At 40.9% G+C, this 16,183-nt stretch overlaps 1 protein-coding gene across 1 annotated transcript; it reads left to right on the top strand.

The window, feature by feature from the left end:
• Nucleotides 1-4,058: 4,058 nt before the first annotated feature.
• LOC5563812 (CDP-diacylglycerol--inositol 3-phosphatidyltransferase) lies at nt 4,059-16,151 on the top strand. Its single transcript, XM_001648045.2, has 5 exons — nt 4,059-4,252; nt 4,617-4,751; nt 14,457-14,610; nt 14,686-14,849; nt 15,415-16,151. The coding sequence occupies exons 1-5, from the start codon at nt 4,204-4,206 to the stop codon at nt 15,585-15,587; spliced, it is 675 nt and encodes a 224-aa protein (XP_001648095.1). The 5' UTR covers nt 4,059-4,203; the 3' UTR covers nt 15,588-16,151.
• The last annotated feature ends 32 nt before the right edge of the window (nt 16,152-16,183 follow it).

Genomic DNA, 16,183 nt, shown 5'->3' with positions numbered 1-16,183 from the left:
GAAAATGTTACAGCTCATATACAATTTTAAAAATGGTTATAAAAATACGTTACAAGGGGGTCGGTGGGTGTCGAATAATTGCCATTTTTGGCAATATGAAATTTGTGAACAAACCCTTTCTTTGGTCGGCAGTGACTCTAATCGAGTCATTTGGCTCAACTCTACTTAAAATATAGGACCCTATGTTCCTGGTTTTGCTGCTGGAAATACCCGCTCAAAATCCACAAGTGTCAAAAAATGGTACGCAGATAGAAAATAGTCATTGATGTGTATAAACCTTAGTAAATCGATGACTATATTTTACTTCTGACGCAGTGAATCAATTTCACCCAACACGCAGCAACAAAGACATTGTCATCTCCTATTCTTGTTGCAACAATTTTATTCCGCAACAAGTAGTGATACTTAAGGCGACACGGGAGACCGTGTTATTATTCCTATTTTTTGTCTCACTCTAACCATTAACTTTGTGGAAGCAAATCTCGAGTTTTAGTTAACCGTTGAAGCTGAAAATTTATTGGGTTGTGCACTACATATATAGAATCATACACTGAAATAATTCTTCATATCCTGTCTATGTGTAGCACAAATAGATTTTTGCAATGTGTCCAAGAACATGCTGCTTATTTGTAGTACACATACCAAGTGTTCATTTTGCGGTCCTTAAACTCATGTGTGATAACAAATACAATGTATTCGAAAAATCTATATATCTTGAATGCTATTCAGATAAAGATTATTTGATAATATAAATAATATTGTTATGGGCTCGGTTATGGGATAATAATATATTTTAACGCTGCTTTAAATAATATAGTTTATTATTTATTCACTGCAATATTCAATTAAATGAATAATTTTTTTTTTTTTTTCCTGTTCGGATGCGCCACTGCGACCAGTATTTAGATCTATTGTGGCATTACCCGTATCCTTAGTGTATAGTGCATGTCGCATTACTCCATTTCCATTGATAGGTAATGAAGCATCGATTTCTGTACAGTTCTTGTTTTGATTCCTCAGATATTAATACAAATCGACTATGATGAAAAGGTCCCGCTATTTACACCCTTCATAGAAATTTACATCTCAGCGAAGGCGCGCCCCTTAGCAAACATAATCGATTAAATTACTGAGAAACCAAATCGGTACTACTGATATTTGACCATGCAACGGAACTCTAGTCCCATCCTTGTTTCGCTTTTAGTTTAGTCCCAGAAAAAATACTAGAAAAAAGGGGCTTTATGCTAGCAGCAAAACCGAATCAAGCTAGAAAATTTGTTTAGTAATCAGAATTCACGTGAGTCCTTGAATTACCAGTACTTACAGTCCTTTTTGAGTTAATACTCATGATTGTTATCCTGGCTTCAAGTGTAGTCTCGGGACTGACCAACTCCGAGTCTTTAACCATCTGCTAGGTAAAATAGATTAATTTTCAGAAACTGTTGCCAGTAACAAGGACTTTGTACCGCGAATCCTTGAATTACCAGAACATATTACCCTAGCCCGAAAACAAGATGAGACTAGGGTTCAAATTGGTAGATCTTACCCCGTAACGCACCACGAAAAGGTGATCTACCCGCGTTACGGTTAAAATGAATGAATAATTACGCGAGGATTGACAATTTGACCAAGAAGGTGTCTTCTCCGTACTGCAGTTTATGGATCTGGATCTTCCAGACTCGTGGAGCTGCAACCAGAATTTCTTCTCAATTGCGCAATGTGCCTCATTTCGAAACGGGAACTTTTCTGTAAAAGGAACAATAGATCAGTTAATTAGAACACCGCAGTTTAACAATTTTCCAACTTACCGCACGTTATTCAACTTTTCTCCTTTCATGTGTTTTAGAATCCACCAGGAACAGTTTCGATTGAAGGAAACATGTAGCTTGAAATATGCTTTCGACGCACATTCTCATTGTTCCATATTCCATCTGCCAACTAAAATATTTAGTCAAATAGTTTTTTTAATCGAAAATTAAGTAAACTTACCGAAAAACTTGCGAAAAGTTAGCGTTTTGTCCTATTCCCTCCCCTTGGTTATGCGACCTTGCCGCGATGGGAGGGCATAATCCATTAGCCCATATGATGGAAACCAAAGGCGTAACCTGTAGTGGTGGTATCACATTTTGGCATTTTTTGCTTAAAGCCGCGTCATAATTCATATGGCATAGACGCAATAATATCTCGGATGTGATCCAACGGACATTCTGCGTCATTGATAGAATTGATGCCCATTTCAAATAATTAATCTATTCGAAGTGGACATTAATACTATTGGTGACGTTCAGTTTGCCTTTTGCTAACCAGAATGATCCGTAGCCACTCTTACTCTTACTATTAGCTAGTTAGATACATCGTTATCATATACGACGTAGGGAATACATAGGAACTCTTAGGAAAATGACTAGTAGATTCACTGAGTAGAAATAAGTGGCGACAATCTTATTTTAATATGGTTTTTACATTGCCATAATAAGTAATACCTCTTTTGTAACAGCGGTATAAATAATCTAATTCCAGCTTCATTTTCGCAAAATTTACAAGTAGAAAGTAGGCGTTGTGAAGCATTGCATTTGCCACCGAAAAGTGAATCTTGTAAGAGACTGTAATAGAAGCCTAAGGTAACTTTACTCTTCAATATTCACTATAAAATGACTATGGAAAGTAAGACGCTGAGATCGATCATTAGGGTACACTTGCTAGTTTCGAAAAATTGTTGAACAGACAAGGAAAGCGACTTTTTTCTTTAAGGATATATGAACGTAATGACCAATAAACACTTTTAACAACAAAAAATAAAATTAACTAGAACTACCTAATTTTGTTAAAACTTGACGACAATTGTCATTTAAGACTCTAATCTTACGTAAAAGACAGGAGTAATCAGAATAGCACTTGAATGACAAATTATTCAAAACCATTTCGACTAGACAGTATTAGTAATGACACTACTACACAACTATTTCAAACAAATTCTGATGGAGCTGCAGATTTTCACAATGCTACCTTTTCTCAGAAGCAAGGGAATATGGGCACTTTTCAAAAACTACCACGTCACAATACTAATAAAAAACAGTGTTCATGTGGGCGCCATTGCCTAGTCCGTCTGAGTATTGGTCCTGGTAGAGGGGAAACTTGGCAAAAGCCAGACCGAGGGTTCAGCCTTGACAAGTTAAGCTGTCAGGCAGCTCCAACTGAATACCATACAAAAAAAAAAAAAGAAAAGTTAGCGTTTTGTCTTATTCTGCAAAATGGTTGCCTCGTGTCTGACTTGTTTTGGTTGTTGATATTCACGAGTTCATTCTCCATATAGGTGTTATGTGTGAAACCACATAAATTTTTGCCATGTGTGTCTACACATATTTTTGATTTAATAATAATTTTGAATGAACCTTGGATGAATCCTATTCATATTAATTTAATGTGTGAGATAGTTTTTAATAATTATGTGTCGTTACACATATAGAAAAATAATGAAATTTTTGCAGTGTAGTGATAAATTTTCGCATCGATATATGGAGTGGTTCTTGGGATTTGCTTTTTGAAATGGATAGGGTGATTATGATGACGTCCTGTGCGGCCTTAAACAGAAAATGACAATGATCGCTCACAAGCTACGCAGTCATTTTCTAGGATTCGCACTGCAATTTTCGAGGACTTTCTCCGCTTTGGTAAACATTGTCACATTATCGTAAATTTGGTTTTGCGTTTAAATTTACTGATAAATCGCGAGATGGAAAGGTTGCAACAATGTAGCGCCCTGTGATTGTCATGACAATTTTGCTTTTTTGATTGTCGTTTGTTTTGATTACAATTTGATTCACTGTTTCTGAGTGAAGAATCTCAATAAATAGGTAGTGAAAATAACTCAAAAAATACGGTAAATAAAACTGAAATATGGGGTTTTTATTTTCCCCGTGTAAAGGCGTCCTAAATCATCGCATCGCATAGAATCTTTGTTTACCGTCAATTGACATATCCATGATTCACTTTTTTTTTGTCCAGAAGAGCCGCCCGCCGCCCAATACATCGCCGTCGCTAGCTAGTTTTGATTTGAAGTGCATCGAAGGTGGAAGTGATTGTGTGTTGGAGTTTTTTTTCTTCAGCAGCTTCCTACAAAAGTATAATCTCTTTCTCTAGAAGGGAAAACCCCAAATAAATCGTCGAATATTACTCCAACGTAGCCAACCGCGATAGCGCATCATGTCCACGGAAAAGGAAAACATTTTCGTCTTCGTGCCGAATTTGATTGGTAAGTACAAGATGTGGGAAATCGTCCCTCTAGCAGGACCTGAATCGTGAGTCCTTTCTTCGCCCTTGCGTTTGCAGTTTTCTTTCGGTGGGTGGGGGAGAATTTTCCAACCCACCACGGAACTGACAGCAACAACGTAATGAGCAGATTTGCTATGGGGATGGTTGTTCAGATGTAGTTTTCAGCTGTTGATATGTTGGTAATTGATTAACGATCCGTCTATATTGATATATTGCCTTAGAATTAATGGAATGTTTAGAAATGCGTTCCTAACTAAAAGGGGAGGGAAAAATTGATTTTCCTTTTACACAGGTTGAGCTTCGATTGCGACGTCATAAGTAATTATTTATGTTTCCCATTGCAGGCTATGCCCGGATCGTACTGGCGATCGTTTCGTTTTACTACATGCCCACAAACTATGTGGTGGCCGGCTGGTGTTATATCGTGAGCGTCGTGCTGGATGCCCTCGATGGCCATGCGGCGAGACATTTCAATCAATGTAAGTATCAATGCTTGCCTGGCAGCTTCTAGTTGTGCGAGCGGATAAATTGATTAATTTAATTAGGAAATGAAGAAAAAGGGAAATAGCAAACTCCTAGCTAGCTTTGCTGAATTGCATAACCGGGGGGATTAGTTATCTATATGGCAAATTGGAGAATTGATTCTATAATTAGAAAGCAAGCTTATCTCTCAGATAAAGTACTTCCTAACGGTTTATGATGGTTGAACAGGGCTAGGGCAGGCCTGTTCTTAAAGATTTGGTCACTATTATTTGAATGGTAGTCTTAAAAAAGTTTCTATCAGTAGGAGGTATTTTTCTACACAAAATAAATTCCATTTTTTTTTATTTTTCTTATTTTCCCTTGTAGTGGATTAAGTGCAAAATTCTTGAGGCTCCAGAAAACCCTTCAGAGACTCTTACTTAACTTCAGGTTCTTTAAGATTTTTTTCTCAGATTTATCGCTGAAAAGCTTCAGGAATCATTCTTGTGATTTCAAAGGATTCTCAAAGGAATTCGGACAGGGCTTTTTCAATGAATATTTAGCGGAAAGTTCCTACAGGAAATCCAGTAATTTTCGCTAGGGATTAAACCAGGGCAGAAAATCGTCAGATTCGTCACCGACGAAATAAAAAAAAACATCGTCATCCTATATAATAACTCTGGCAGGTCGTCGTCTCGTCATCGACGAAAGGATGCACGACTAACTTCAAACCAAAATCGTCAACGAGCTATTTTTTTTTTTTCATTCCGCTAGCTACCATTACTCACAAGAAGAAGGCGTTTCCTGTATATTCGTTTGTTACGCATCAAACAACTAATTCCATCACATAATTGCTTGTGTTGGCAAATGAATCCGCTCTCCTCATGTTTTTACAATAGCTCTGTTGTTAAGCGCGTGTAGTCGACGATTCTGAGATCGTTTGTTCGATTCCAAACGTGTTTTGTTGTTTTGTTTTTATTTTCAAAAATCAAAATTCGAAAATGTTTTTAATCTTTTGGAGATTGATTCATATTTTTAGTCGGCTCAGTGCTCCCGAACGAAGATTCGCCCGTAACGAAGGAATCGTATTTGTTCGTCATGACACCGAACCTATGTGATCGGATCTCTGCGGCAAATCGTCATCCGACTCTAGTTGAGTGACGATGAAGATGCTTCTTTTAGTTTCGTAGTCGACTTTTTCAATTTGACAGCGACGATTGTCTACCCTGGATTAAACTGGTGATTCCAATTTATTTTCCTTTCATTTTTAAATCGATTTCTAGAAGGGGTTTCCAAGAAAATCGTCAAAGGTTTAAGGAATATATTTATTTAAAGATATTCATTAGGGATTTTTAGAAAGAAACCCTACAAAAATTGCTTTAAAAATTGCTCTGCTCTTCTCTGCGATCATTTCTTGATCAAAATTGGTTCGATTTAAGCAACATACATTTCGAAAACGTGCCAAAAATGAATGGTTTTCCAAAATTTGTTAGATTTTTGCAATCCTTATCAATTATTTCTACAATTTAATCCAGTAGACAGCTAACTATAGCAGCGAACGGTCGCGTTGAAACCGTTCTCGTATATCGCTTGATTATTCGTCGCGTTGGTGGTAATAAATTACCTCTCGCCGGTTTGTCTTCGCTCCATTTTGAGCCAGTCCTAAATGGTGTCTACTTGAGTAGTTTTGATAGCATTTAGAGCGTAATATCAAATATTAATTGTGCTGTAGCCTCGGATCAAGCTTTTGATTTCAGAGCGCTGTGTGGAAATCAAACAATAGAGCTGATTGCCTGCAGCTAAGCAAAAATACCGCCTAGTGAGTGGCATCTCGTGCTGTGAAATTTGTTTTCTCTTTCGAGCTGGTGAACAATAAGTGGTCTACCAGTTCCCGACATGCTGTCGGGGACTAACCCTTTCCCCATCTGGGATACGGGTCCAGCTAATCGTCGGAATGGAGAATTCACAGGACCCCTCTTCCCTGAATGGGGAGATCCGGATGGTAACCTCGGTCAAATGGTAATGCTAAGGATGGAAGCTGTGGAAGGTACTCTTCCCCCAGCACCTATCCTTCTCAGGAAGTCAGTAGAAAGTTACTTGGGAGCGAAGGTGGAGGGAGCTTATCCTGAAGCGAGAGGCACTTCGTATGTCTTGAAGCTAAGGAATACTGCTCATGTGGAGAAATTGAAAAGAATGTCTCAGCTTGCGAACGGATTCCCGATTAGAATCGTGGAGCACCCAATCCTCAACGTATCCAATTGCGTCATTAGCTGCAGTGAGTCGTGTAACTACTCGGACAAGGAACTACTCGAGGAACTGCAACCACAAGGCGTGAAGGAAATACGCAGAATCACCAAATCTCACGGCGAAACACGCATCAATACACCCACCATCATTTTGACCATCCAAGGCACCACCGTACCCTAATATGTGCACATCGGTTGGATCCGCTGTCGAACCCGCCTATTCTATCCTTCACCAATGCTTTGCTACTGCTGCTGGGAATTTGGGCACACCCGCGCTCGTTGCCTCAGCTTAACAACCCGACTTGTGGCCTCTGCTCCGAAAAACATGTGATCGACAAAGACAATCCGTGTACTGCTGCTGCTTTCTGCAAACGATGCAACACTATCGACCACCCACTCTCAAGCCGCAAGTGCCCCACTTATACGAAAGAAGAGGAGATTCAACACTTGCGAGTGGATATGGGAGTTTCGTATCCAGCAGCCAAACGTCAATACGATTTGAATCACAGCTCAAAATCAATGGCTTCCGACGTAGCCGCTGGCAACGATCAACGTTACGCTGAGCTCTCGTCTAAACTGGACAACGTGCTAAAGGACATGAAAACCAAGGATAACAAAATCGAAGCGCTGATTACAGAAGTCCGAAATAAAGATGCCCAAATTGAAAAACTCCAAGCAGCGCTTAAGGCCACACCGCAAGACAGACTAAATCTGGTGAAGGAACATGGTACGATTCAGGACCTAGTCGACAAGATTCGTTCTCTTGAGTCTGCTCTTGCCAGAAAAGACAGGGAAATTGCCACGATTCGAGACAAATACATCCCAAAAAGAACCGCCGAAAATCTTTCTACCGACCGCTCCACCAAGAAGCAAACTACAAAAAACCAAGAGTCGAATTCCACCAAAAGCTCTAACAAAGGTACGAAGAAGAAAGTGGATAAAACTGATAGTTTTGAATCTCTCAATAAACGCACCAAAAATCGCCTTTCGCCATCAGCCACTCCTGAACGTACAGATCCTGCTCCGGAGTCCCCCTCGCACACTGTCCACATGGATTTCTCTTCAGGGGACGAACCGATGCTAAACGCATCCGGTTACATATCCGACACGTAAATGTTTCGGCAGTAAGACTAGTTTTCCCTCGATTCTTCATAAGATCAACAGAACCACCAACCAAACTTCAATGTTGCCCCATCGAAGCAGAATTGAAGCCAACAACCGTAGTATAGATCTGGAAACTAGTCTAGTATCTACTCACACACCAACAACATCAACCGCCAACAGCATCTTTAACTTGGCATCCATCTACGACAGTCAACTTTCCACCCCTTCAACTTCCCCGGCGGAGCTACCGAGCAGTCGAGGCCCCGTCAGTGCGGAAGTCATGACCACACCGGAACTGGCGGACAACCCCCGACACTCCGTAGCGGCCGGAAGAGGGACGGACAAGGGAGGAAACTCCTATCCCCCTGAGGACAACGCGGGACTCAAGACTTCAAAAAGCCGGCATCCAATCCTGTGAAGAAACAATCCTGGAAACGCTGTAGTACTACTCCCTCGGCATCTGGCCGATATCCACAAAGAAGAGCCTTGCCTGAAAGTGCTAGAACCGATGCAGCATTATACGAATTAATACAATTCAAGCATACGAGAACTCCTTTTCCAACAGCGGGACGTTCTAGCTCGCCTCTCCACGAATCACAACATGTCAACCAAGAAGAATCGTCCGAAGCACCAAGTCTCATCAGCTCCACGTTTACCTGAAGCTGGTACTCGCCTATCTATCGCGGAATCATCAATCCTGACAACAAATTCTCCTACTCGACTATCTCGAGACAACTCAAGCAGGCTTACTACCAAAGCTCCGCTGGCCATCCAATGGAACATGAATGGCTTTTACAACAACATCGGGGACCTCGAATTACTTATCCGTGATCAGCAACCAATTATCCTTGCCATTCAAGAACCCCACAGGATCAGCACCGATGGACTAAACCGCTCTTTGAGGGGGCAATATAAGTGGACCCTTAAATGTAACGAAAACGTCTATCACTCGGCTGCTATCGGTATTCTGTCATCTGTCCCCCACTCTCCTATCCCATTGGATACCGATTTACCAATACCGTGTACGCACCTAACTTTGCGCAGCTCCAAACTTTGCGCATTTTAAAGAAGCACGAACAAATGATAATTAATCTTTGATTTTTTTAACAATTCAGTTTCAGCAACATGTTCGTTTATGTGAAATAAGTATTTGACATACATTTGTTTACTAAGAAACCCTCGTTAATGTTAGTAAATAAACAAAAAACCTTATCGTCATACGCATAAACGTGTACTTTTACACCGTCTTAGAACAAGCGCTAAGGAGTGGCTCTGCAAACAATCAACATTTTTATGAACAAAACTGTGTTGTGAAAAGTATATTTGCGGTGTATTTACAAGAAAGGTAATATTCTAGTAATTCCATTTATTTTCCATATAATATGTTGAAATTTTATTTGAAAAAAAGCGATGCGCAATGTTAGGACCCATTTTTCACACGAGGGTCTTAATTTTTGCGCACTTCTAGCAATTCGGAATGGCACGTAAATACATGTACGTCCTTGCAAATGACAAAATCTGTCGATCTTACCAGGAATGGTCACTCAATCCATAAGGCAGTGGCTACATGTAATATTCTTGAAAGTACCTTTCGTATGAAGCTGAAGGCAAGGTGTGCATTGAAAAGTCTCGGAAAATCCACTGTATTAACACAGGAGACTATTACTGTAAACTTGGATAACTGATAGCGCAAAGGTTGGCTTCCCAGTTGAAGGACAATGATTCAAGCTCCAGTTGTCTAGCAAAAAGCGATCAATTATGGAATATCCGTACTGGCGGAAAATAGATAAAAAATAATTAATCGCGAGAGATCAACGATACATCTCTCAGTTTAAAAATTAAAAAAAAACAAGAGAATAAGTCATATAAAGCAACGTACGATAACAAATAGGCATAAGCTGCGGCTGTAAACTATATTGCTCAGATTGTAATCTTGTGAATATATGTATTATAAAAAAATAAGAACAGAGTAAATTACTATTCGAGGGCACTCTATGTTTGAGGTAATTGAATAAGTTAAATTGAAATTCACGGAAAAAACTCTTGATGAAACTCATATTAGTTGTAACCTTTTTATTTAATACAAAACCAGTAAAAAAGTAAAATTATTCAGAGTAAACGAGCAATTTAAGGCATGCGCAAAGTTAGGCACATCATGCGCAAAGTTAGGAACAATTCAGATTTTGTGCGCAATGTTAGGCACAAGGTGTTGCATCACCTTTTGCATTTTTTTATTTTTTTGTGAATCATTTTTATTTTTTTTAAATCACGCGTTCTACTGAAGGGTTAAAAGTCTATCGTTGGCAGAAGTTTGAATAAAAAGATACATATTTTAGCCTTATTTAAAGCAAAAATACGATGATAATTTCTTAACTGCGCAAAGTTTGGTGCGTACACGGTAGTAGGCGTGAGACTTGATTACCCCTTCCCCCTGACAGTTATCTCGGGATATCTGCCTAATGGAAACGTACCGAATCTCGAAACTCAACTCATGAATATATTAAAAAGCTTGGATACACCAAGCCTGATCCTATATGGGACACTAATGGTCATCACACAGAATGGGGTAGCCCTTCTTCCAACGCTCGTGGTTCGCTTATCATGAGAATTGCAGAATCGCTTGATCTGGTAGTTCTTAACGACGGAGCTGTAACCTTTACTAGAGGGGATACACAATCTACTGTTGATATCAGCTTATCTAGTGCGAATATAATCAACCGACTTTCTTGGACAGCCGGAGAAGACCCTTTGGGTAGTGACCACCATCCGATTACAATCCGCTTTGACGAACAACCAGTGGCGATTACACGCCGCCCCCGCTGGAAGTATGACCAGGCAAATTGGTCCCAATTCCAAGAAGCCTTAGACACGACAGTAGCAGATATGAATCCGAACAACATCGATGATTTTCTGAATGCTGTTCACCACGCGGCATCATCTACCATCCCTCGAACAAAAGGGAACGAAGAAAAACTCTCCGTGCAGCTAAACGATTGCCCAAAGACCACCCGAATAAAGACCACGCTGATGAGGTCTACCGCAAGAAACGAAACGAATGTCGTCAACTTATCCGAGAAGCAAAGCGGAAGTCCTGGGAAGACTTCTTGGAGGGGATCAATGCAAACCAAACATCCTCTGACCTGTGGAACCGAGTCAACGCGTTGAGTGGCAAACGAAGAGCAACAGGCATGACTCTACAAGTAGCGGGAGGCCTTACCCGCGATCCGCATTTAATAGCCAACAAGCTAGCAGATTACTTCGAATCACTCTCTTCATTGGGTCAATACGACAACAACTTCATTCGGCGCAATCACGTATCCATTAATAGCATTCAAAACATAGCTATTCCGGAAGACACTGCTGTTCCTCTTCCTATTAACTCTCCATTCCGCCTGGAAGAACTGAACTTCGCTCTACGTCGCAGTAAGGGCAAGTCAGCTGGCCCAGATGAACTCGGCTACCCGATGTTTCAAAACCTAACCATCAACTCAAAAGCTACTTTTCTTGAACTACTAAACAAAACGTGGGCCGAGAACACTCTTCCCAAGAGTTGGACCCATAGCCTGGTTGTCCCAATCCCCAAGGTAGGAAAAGTTACTAAATCACCAAGTGATATCCGGCCGATCTCACGCACCTGCTGTGCTAGTAAAATTCTTGAGCGAATGGTAAACCGCCGACTGAGTCGATTCTTGGAGGATAACCAGCTTCTTGATCATCGTCAACATGCGTTTCGACCAGGTCACGGAACAGGAACGTACTTCACTGGGCTGGGAGATGTTCTCCAAGATGCCATGAACAAAGAGCTTCATGTCGATATCGCTTCCTTAGATCTGGCAAAAGCGTATAATCGCGCCTGGACTCCAAAAGCCATCAATCAATTGTCCGAATGGGGCTTAAGTGGCCACATTCTCCATTTCCTGAAAAACTTTTTAAGCGGCAGGACATTCCAAGTGATCATTGGAAACCACTCCTCTTCAACTCGGAAGGAAGAAACCGGGGTCCCACAAGGATCCGTAATTGCAGTGACTATCTTTCTAGTTTTGATGAATAGCGTTTTTGATTCTCTCCCAAAAGAGATATACATATTTGTATATGCGGACGATATTGTCTTGCTCGTTGTGGGTCGTACTCTTAAGTTTATCCGACGGAAACTCCAGGCTGCAGTCACTGCAGTTGCTAGATGGGCTCTCCACTCTGGTTTTAAGCTGTCCGCTGAAAAAAGTGTAATATCCCACGTCTGCCGCTATCGTCATCGAATGCTATCATCGCCTGTGAAGACAAACGGGTCTCCAATCCCAATGAAGAAAACTGTTGTTATACTTGGAATACGATTGGACCGCGAGATGAGATTTGAGGACCACTTGCGCGATACCAAAAAGAATTGCCAAACCAGACTGAACATTCTCCGCACTCTTTCAAAACCACACCGTAGTAGTAATCGAGGAACCCTCCTTAAAGTATCTAAAGCAATCGTAAATAGTCGACTACTTTACGGTATTGAGCTGTTCTGCCTAGCAGAAGATTCCCTCATTTTATCTCAACTTGGCCCTACGTACAACCAAAGCATAAGAATTATCTCTAGTTTGCTCCAATCCACACCAGCAGATGCAGCTTGCATAGAACTAGGTGTGCTTCCTTTTCGGTACCAAATGGTGGAGACTTTGTGCTGCCGAACAATCGGCTACCTCGAAAAAACCACGGGAGACCACGAGGTCTTTCTCCTCAGAGAGGCGAATAGAGCCCTCGCAAATCTGGCCCATTTAGAACTCCCCCCGGTTGAGCAGATCCACTGGGTTGGAGCCAGAAGGTGGGACGCTGCAAACCTACATGTGGATCTTTCCATCGCGAATCGCTTCCGTGCAGGAGATAACTCCATTGCTATGCGCTCACATGTCACCGAATTGTTAGCTAGAAAATATTATACTCACCAACTCCGCTACACTGATGGTTCCAAGACCAGGGGGAGAACCGGTTTTGGTGTTACCGATACGGACAGCAGCCACTTTTTTCAGCTCCCCAATCAGTGCTCAGTGTTTTCAGCTGAGGCTGCTGCAATACTGTTGGCCATTACAACACCAGCATCCAAACCAATTTGCGTAATCTCCGATTCAGCAAGCGTCCTATCTACGATCAACTCTCCAACAACCCAGCACCCATGGATTCAAGCTATTCAGAAGGACTGTCCCGCAAGAACCGTTTTCCTTTGGGTACCCGGCCACTGTGGTATCCAAGGCAATGTAGAAGCAGATCACCTCGCTGCCATAGGACGAACCGGTCGCATGTTTACCAGGTTGACACCAGGTGCGGATCTGAAACACTGGTTAAAGTCTACAATCCGCGTAGCATGGGCTCAAGAATGGGCCAATGTGAGACAACCCTTCATACGCAAAATTAAGGGAGAAATTTCACAATGGACCGACACTACCAATCGCCACGATCAACTGATACTTTCTCGTCTACGAGTTGGACATACTCACGCTACACACAATATGGGATCCACGGGGCCTTTTCGCAGAATATGTTCAACATGCAACATAACCATGACGGTGGAACACCTACTAGTCAACTGTCCATTCTACCAGGGAATACGAGATCGCTATGATATATCAAACAACATAAGAGACATCCTTGCAAACGACCCAGCCAGAGAAACAGCACTAATGTCATTCATCAAAGATGGCGGGTTACACCGGGCCATTTGAGCCCCAAAACACAGACCCAACATAAAATATCCACACCATTCATCATACGGATCAATTAAGCTACGATTTTGTGTTAATATGTTGTACATCGATTTTATAAGAATATCCTTTGTAATTGTAACTAAACTATGAAACTGTATGATAGGGGGGCCCCTCATTGTGAAGCCCTCTCCCTTTTTCTTCCAGAGACGAACCAGCCACGATCTGAGCTGAAAGTCTCTTTAATAAAGATAATAATAATAATAATACAATTTAATCAAAACCTTTAGAATGACCACCATGAAAATACCGTTCTATTTTGACAACATGCAATTTTTGGACGTGTTGCCAAAATCGAACGAACACTGTATTCAGATAAATAGCTCCTGGCCTTCATGTCAAAAAATATTTTGCAACGATTTATGGCAAAACGGCCGTAAAAACTACTGGCTCTTAGTAGATTGTCTACTAAGCTACGTTCTAAGCTTTACGTTACGATCGAACTTCACTAAAATGCTTATAAATATTCTATATTCAATAAGACTAGATCAACTTCATGGAAAAGTTTTGCCTATACAATTTGCAATAACAGTATCAGTCGCTAGCAGCCATGTGATTGGCGATAAACGTTTTCGTTGCTCGAAATATTTTAAACCTTTTAAACTAATTAAAATATGCTTACCGCTTTCAGCCACCAAATTTGGCGCCATGCTAGACCAGCTTACCGACCGGTGCGGCACCATGGGACTGTTGGTGACGCTTAGCTATTTCTACCCGAAGTACATGTTCTGGTTCCAACTGTCGATGGCCATCGACGTCGCGTGCCATTGGTTCTACCTGCACACGTAAGTTGTTAAATTTTGGGCTTTGGAAATTGCTGCCAATTGTGTTTTAATGGAACCCTTTCTTTTCCGTTGTAGGACTGTCCTGCAGGGTAAGACGTCGCACAAGTTTATCGATATGTCTGGTAATCCGATAATGCGCGTGTACTACACCAACCGAACCGTTTTGGGCTTCATGTGCTTGTTCAACGAATTATTCTACGCCGCTCTGTACTTGTTGCACTTCACTCCGGGACCGATGAGTAAGTATCTGTCGTTGTTAGTGAATCGTAAGGAAAGGTAATTTTCGATATGATTCGTGTTGATTCCATTGATAAAAGGATTATGTATTTCATTTGTTCACTATGCCAAAACGTAAAATTTCTGTCGTTTGAAAAAAGTTTGGAAAAGAAATGCTCTCAGTTAAATTGAGAACAACTTCTACCCCATTAACTCAAAATTCTTGTTCAAAAAATGTTTTTCTTGCTTTTGTTTCCTATAGATCTCTTTTTGGTTCTTGTTTGGTCTCTTTTGGTCTCTTTTTTCAGGAATGAGGTTTCTAAAGATCTCATTTTTCGATTACTCTTTCGCAACCAATCCTGGTTTTCTAATTGGTTGACATAATAGTTTACTATTAGGATTAATTTTATTCTATGACAAAAGTTTAAAAAGGAACGTCCATAAATTACATTGTTTGTGTGTAGACTTAAAAATGTATGGGTTGTTAAATCTCTCAAAGAACAAGACATAACAAAAGATCGAAACTGCTTTCTACACATAGGTATTGGCTCTTACTCATTGTTTTCCAACCTCCATCTTTCTTTGCAGTATTCGGAATATCATCGTTCAAGCTGCTGGCCATGTTCTCCGCCCCGGTGGCCATCGTCAAGACCGGCATTTCGGTGATCCACGGCTACGTTGCCAGCATGAACATCGGCGTGATCGACGTGGCCGAGCGTGAAGCTCAACGAGAACGGGAGGCCGCCAAGAAGCCACAATAAGATGACCTCAGCCCACCGAGCAGTGTAATCTATTGATATGGTTTGTATTATGGCTATTACGTCCCTTCCCGTGGTAACCCTTCCTCCTAAGTGTCAATCCATCGGAACTAAAACAATCGGGTATCCAGTTATCGTGTCTGAATATAGTTTGGGTGAAGAATTCGTCACTAGGCAGGTGAACCGTAAGAGCACGTGTCTTCCGATCCTCGCGGATCACAGAGCCGTGTTTAGCCTGAACGATATTCGAGACGTAGTAGTGATGAATTATCGAAATTGCAAAACAGGTTGATTTAGGCGTTAAGTTGATTGCCCCATACCAAAAGAATTCGTAACCTATATGACAATTGGCATTGATTATTCGAACCATTAAAAAAAACTTCGCCATCATCGTGTGTTTAATGCTTCATTTCTAAAAAAATATCGATGAAAAGTCACTAACATTAAGATGGAAAATCTAATCGTATTTTATATTAAAACGGTGTACCGTAGTAAGGTAATGCAACCACACACACACAAACAGCTTTATCATTCCACACGTAGGAAAAACATATTGGAGAGAGGTGGTCAGAATAATAGAAAACAATGTTCAAACAGTA

Source organism: Aedes aegypti, chromosome 3 (genome assembly GCF_002204515.2).
Source record: "Aedes aegypti strain LVP_AGWG chromosome 3, AaegL5.0 Primary Assembly, whole genome shotgun sequence".
In the NCBI taxonomy this organism is placed as follows: Eukaryota; Metazoa; Arthropoda; class Insecta; order Diptera; family Culicidae; genus Aedes; species Aedes aegypti.
The sequence above is the reverse complement of the archived record's forward strand: the minus strand, read 5'-3'. Positions and strand labels throughout refer to the sequence as shown.